The 4,759-nt window shown below is 40.9% G+C and overlaps 1 protein-coding gene across 1 annotated transcript; it reads left to right on the top strand.

Moving 5' to 3' along the window:
* Nucleotides 1–368: 368 nt before the first annotated feature.
* Nucleotides 369–1,298, top strand: LOC140508491 (olfactory receptor 14C36-like). Its single transcript, XM_072616448.1, has one exon. It carries the CDS (start codon nt 369–371, stop codon nt 1,296–1,298), a length of 930 nt encoding a protein of 309 aa, XP_072472549.1.
* The last annotated feature ends 3,461 nt before the right edge of the window (nt 1,299–4,759 follow it).

The raw sequence follows: 4,759 nt of genomic DNA, 5'->3' as shown, positions 1-4,759 counted from the left end.
GGCTGCATATTTGTTGACTGAAAAACCACGTGGTACAATAAAAAAGGCTTTCATCAGGTTAACTACATGTTAGTGAAATGTCCATCTACATAAAAGCTGAAAGACGATTGAAATTTTCCTACATCATGCGCAGGTTTTGATCTGGTTCATGAAAGGATTGTGTATACCAAGGAATAAAGTTTTGAGTCCTCAGTGTATCACACAGAAGTCAACAAAGGACCAGGGGGAACAATATTTTGCCTCTTGAAGGAACCAACACATTAATCAAAAAGTTTTATGTGGCAAGAATAGTATAAACTGCTATGTCTTCTATTTTTGAAATATATTACTCCTTTGCTCTTTAGGTCACTGGATAAGAGATTCAGGCAATGTCTAACTTTACCATTGTGAATGAATTCCTTCTCCTGGGGCTTTCTGATATCCGAGAGCTGCAAATCCTCTATTCTTTGCTTTTCTTACTGATTTTCTTGGCTACCCTGTTGGGGAACCTGCTTATTGTCATGGTTACCACTATTGACAGGAGTCTTCACACTCCCATGTACTTTTTCCTGAGGAATCTGTCCATTGTGGATGCCTGCTACATAACAATCATTCTCCCTAGAGCATCCACTAACTCCCTGTTGAACAGCAGGGTCATCTCAAAGAGTGAGTGTATGGCCCAGATCTTCCTAGTGGTTTTCTTCTTCTACTTGGAGTTGACCTGTCTTGCCATCATGGCCCGTGATCGCTATGTTGCCATATGCCACCCACTCCACTACACAGTGGTCATGAGTCCCCAAGTCTGTACGTGGATGACTTTAACATGCTTGCTTACTGGTCTGCTATATGCAGGGTTCCACACTGGTTACACATTTCATTTGTCTTTCTGCCAATCCAATGTGATCCATCAGTTCTTTTGTGACATCCCCTCTTTACTCAAACTATCTTGCTCTGAGACTTTCAGTAATGAAATAATTATAGTTGCCTCTGGCCTGGCCGTTCGGGGTGGCTGCTTTACCTTCATCACTGCTTCTTATGTTCAAATATTTTCCACAGTACTGAAGTTTCCAGTGAAAGAAAACCAAAGAAGAGCCTTTTCTACCTGCATCCCCCACATCATCGTTGTTTTGGTGTTTCTGATTTCAGGCTTTTATGTATACCTTCGACCACCTTCAGTTTCTGCATCCGTTGAGGACATGATACTTTCTGTGTTCTATTCTGTAATACCACCCTTCCTGAACCCCATTATATATAGTCTAAGGAACAAACAGATAAAGGAGGCTGTGAAAAGAGTGGTAAAGAGAAATATTTTTTCCTAGAGGAAAGTTTTCCAGTCTTCTTCCACTTTAGGTGTATACTTCCACTTCCTACTCCATATATTCTGTGGTCCAGTGACAGTGCTTTTTGTTGTTCCCTCCATACAAAACTCCATCCCTTGGATATGAGCATTTCCATTGAGTGTCTCAATTCCTGGGATGCCTTTTCTCCTTTCCTCTGCCTCCTGTTTTCCCTGGCTTCCTCCAAGAGAAAGTACAAATCCCGTTTTGTACAGGAGGCCTTTTTAGTTACTTCTCTTTGATACTACCCCATTAAGCTGTCTATACCATATTTGTAAATAGACATTTACATGTTTTCTCTATGATCAGAACGTGACCCATTAGAATGTAGAGACAGGGACAACGATTTTGCTTATTCTCCCACTAAACACTTTGAAATTTTCTCTTCCCAACATCCTGGTCCATACTGACCCAGGACTGGCTTTTCATAAGTGCTCTAGAGTGAGTGATTGCCTCCCTCCTCAGGGATGCCATCATCTCTCCTCTTCTCAACTCCAGAAATGATGTCTGGTTAACAAGATTGACTTGGGACCAGGTCTTCTACCTTTGATTCCTTAAAAAGTATGAAATTACCTTCAAGCTAAGTCAAAGAGCTGTTACTATTTTAGTTTAGGGAGGAAAAAACAATCCAGTATGTGCTGGTTAATTGAAACCCTTTCTTTCACTAATTTGACATGCTTTTTTGTCAGGATTATCATTAGTGTTCCTGCTTCTTCATCTCCTCTTTTAGTGCAGTTGTCACTTATTTTACCCAAGGGCAAGGTTTCTTTTGTTTTTCCATTATATCGATCTTCTCCCAAATTTGCTCCACTGTGATTCCTGAATCTGGTTGTTGGTTTACCTGGAGTCGTTTCAGCAGCAAGGCTGAAAATTTGGAGTGCCCACCAGGAGGCAGTGTTTGGAGAGCTGCTATCCACTCTTCCCAGCCCAACCTAGCATTCAGTGCAGATGAACTCAGCCCCTGGAAACAATTCATAAAATGGAGAAATATAGTATACATACCAGCAATTATTTCAATGAGGCTTTGAGGTCAGATGCTTAAAAGAAATAGTAAGACTGGAATAGTAGGAATGTTTTTAACTTTGATTTTTCTATTGTGTTAGGGCCCATTAATATAGAAATAGTGGCCAGAGCAAAGAAGATGCTCAATCCTTCTAAAAACCCATCTAGAGTTTTGTGTTTAGTTCTAGAGCAATACATACAGGAAGGCCATTTCAAACGCAGATTTTGCCCAAAGCAAAACCACTGTGACAGTGATGGGAACTGAAAATCCTGTCATATAACCATAGGCAATATCTGTCTAGAAATTTACAATTTTGAGTCTCTGTTCACACATTATTTTAATTGAATCCTAGAACCAGGCTTAAATGTACTCTCAATCTATTTTATAGATGAAAAGAGCTAGACTTGGATCATTTATGTGGCTCATCCTTGGTTGCATAGCTGGTAATTGAGAAAGGTGGAATGTGAATTCAGGTTTTTCAGATTCCAGGACAAGTCCTGAAAGATTCATAGAATTTCAGAGTAAAATAGACCTCAGTGGCTGGTTAGTCCACAAATGGTCGTCCACAATCTGCTTGAAGACACTCAATGAGTAGGAACTTCCAAGACTTCCAAGGTTTTCCAATTTACTTGGGCATAATGCTAAACAAGTATTGGATTTTGTTTTTCCCCAAATCCAGTTTAAATCTGCACTTTGTCATTTCCCTCCATTTTTCCTGGTGCTGCCCTCTTCAATCAAGAAGGACACTGTTTTAATCACCCTTCCACACAAATGTCCTTTCAATATATGAATAGTGCCTTTCATCTTCCCTCTTCTAGGCTTCTCTTCCTGAACCCCAATGTACTGTCTAACATATTGTAATGGCAAGGAAAGTAGGATTTTTTGCTGTTTTGTTTTGGATGAATTTTTAGCCAATCAGGTGCCTTTGATTGTGTCTTGCCTTTGATTGAATCAAGAACTTTTGACTGAATCAAAAATCTTTGATTGGAAAGAGTATATAAATATTGCATTACTTGGAAGGAGAGGAAAAGTAGACAGGGAAACAGAGCTAAGAGAGAGAAGGGAAGATTAACAGGATGGGGGAACTTGCTTGTGGGCAGGCCTAACAGAAAGAATGTTTGTGATGTAGGCATTCCCTCTGTTGATCACTGTTGATTTCACAGACAGAAACCCTGTCTGTTTTTCAGTGTTGATATCTCAGACAGAAGGGCTGTCCATTGGTCTGTGTTGATTTCTCAGACACAGTAGCCCTGTCTGTTTGTCTTTAGGAATGAGTTGACCTGAAGCGCAGAGATTTGCACATGGAACAGAGGCTTAGTTTAACCTCTTTTAAGAGCTATTAAAGTAAATTGAGATGATGGTGCTGGTAATATTTGTAAATATTGTTATAGCCCTAAAATGATAATTTAAAACAGGGAGATTGTTCATATTCATTAATAATCCCATATTGATGGGATGCTTGGGTGCATGTGCTTGAGCCCCAATTCTAAAATCACAGTTCTCAGGTCCTCCCCAGCCCAAGGACAGAGCCTGCCCAACAATAGCCATTATCTCCATTCCTGATACAGGAGCCAGCTGCACCTATAGAACTTATTCGCCTGAACCAGCTGTGTGCTGGTTGAACAAGTGCACTGGGTCATAATGACGTTTACTACTCACTAACCAATCATGTGTATCCTAGACTTAGACGTACATATACTCCCTTACATTTATCTTGTCGAACAAGACATTGACAAGAGCAACCTGGTATTTCTGAGTCAACCTTGACTGTTAGTTGACTTAGTGATATTTCAGGCCTAAAACCACACCTTCATGTAGCACCCCTTGGGCTATTTCCTGATGAACTCTGGGCAAAAGAGCTGCACAGTAGATACCAAAAGTGCATGTTCCTTTAAGAACTAACCACTCCCTAATCCCACCCCAAAACACCTAGTTAGCATATTTGCCACATGTTTCCTATAGAACATCCCATATAAACGTCACCTGTACCCCTGTAAGGTTGCAGGTTCCCTGAGAACTCTTGCCTGCTGAAAAGAGTAATACAGCTTTACTTTGACCTCAACAATGCTTGAGTCTGTGAATTCCTATCAGGCAACCTGCCGCTGCTACCTGGTACCCTGGTATTTGTGGGGGTCTCACCCTCTCTCCAGCCCTCATCAATGTGGCCTGCTTCAATTTCATGGAAGCCTGAGTACCATGGAGCCTGTGGGTGGAGGAGTTTGCTGAATGTGTGGAACAAGAAAAGACGGGGCTAGAGTAGAGTGGAGAGGAAGTTTGTCTTGATAACAGTCAGAGCTAGAAAGGATGCAGATGGATGGCTAGCGTGAGTGAAAGAGTTGTTGGTGATTTTGTTTAAGAGGCAATGGGGATAGGATCATGAAATATCAGACCTCTATTTGGAGACAGAAAGTCAGAGTAGACAAAGGAAGAAATGGATCTC

The sequence above is a fragment of the Notamacropus eugenii genome, chromosome 5 (genome assembly GCF_028372415.1).
Source record: "Notamacropus eugenii isolate mMacEug1 chromosome 5, mMacEug1.pri_v2, whole genome shotgun sequence".
NCBI classification, from domain to species: domain Eukaryota; kingdom Metazoa; phylum Chordata; class Mammalia; order Diprotodontia; family Macropodidae; genus Notamacropus; species Notamacropus eugenii.
Note: the sequence above shows the minus strand (reverse complement) of the source record. Positions and strands in the feature narration are given on the sequence as shown.

Bases quoted from the DNA above. Each gene is read 5' to 3' on its own strand.
- LOC140508491 (XM_072616448.1), top strand. From the start codon at position 369: ATGTCTAACTTTACCATTGTGAATGAATTCCTTCTCCTGGGGCTTTCT.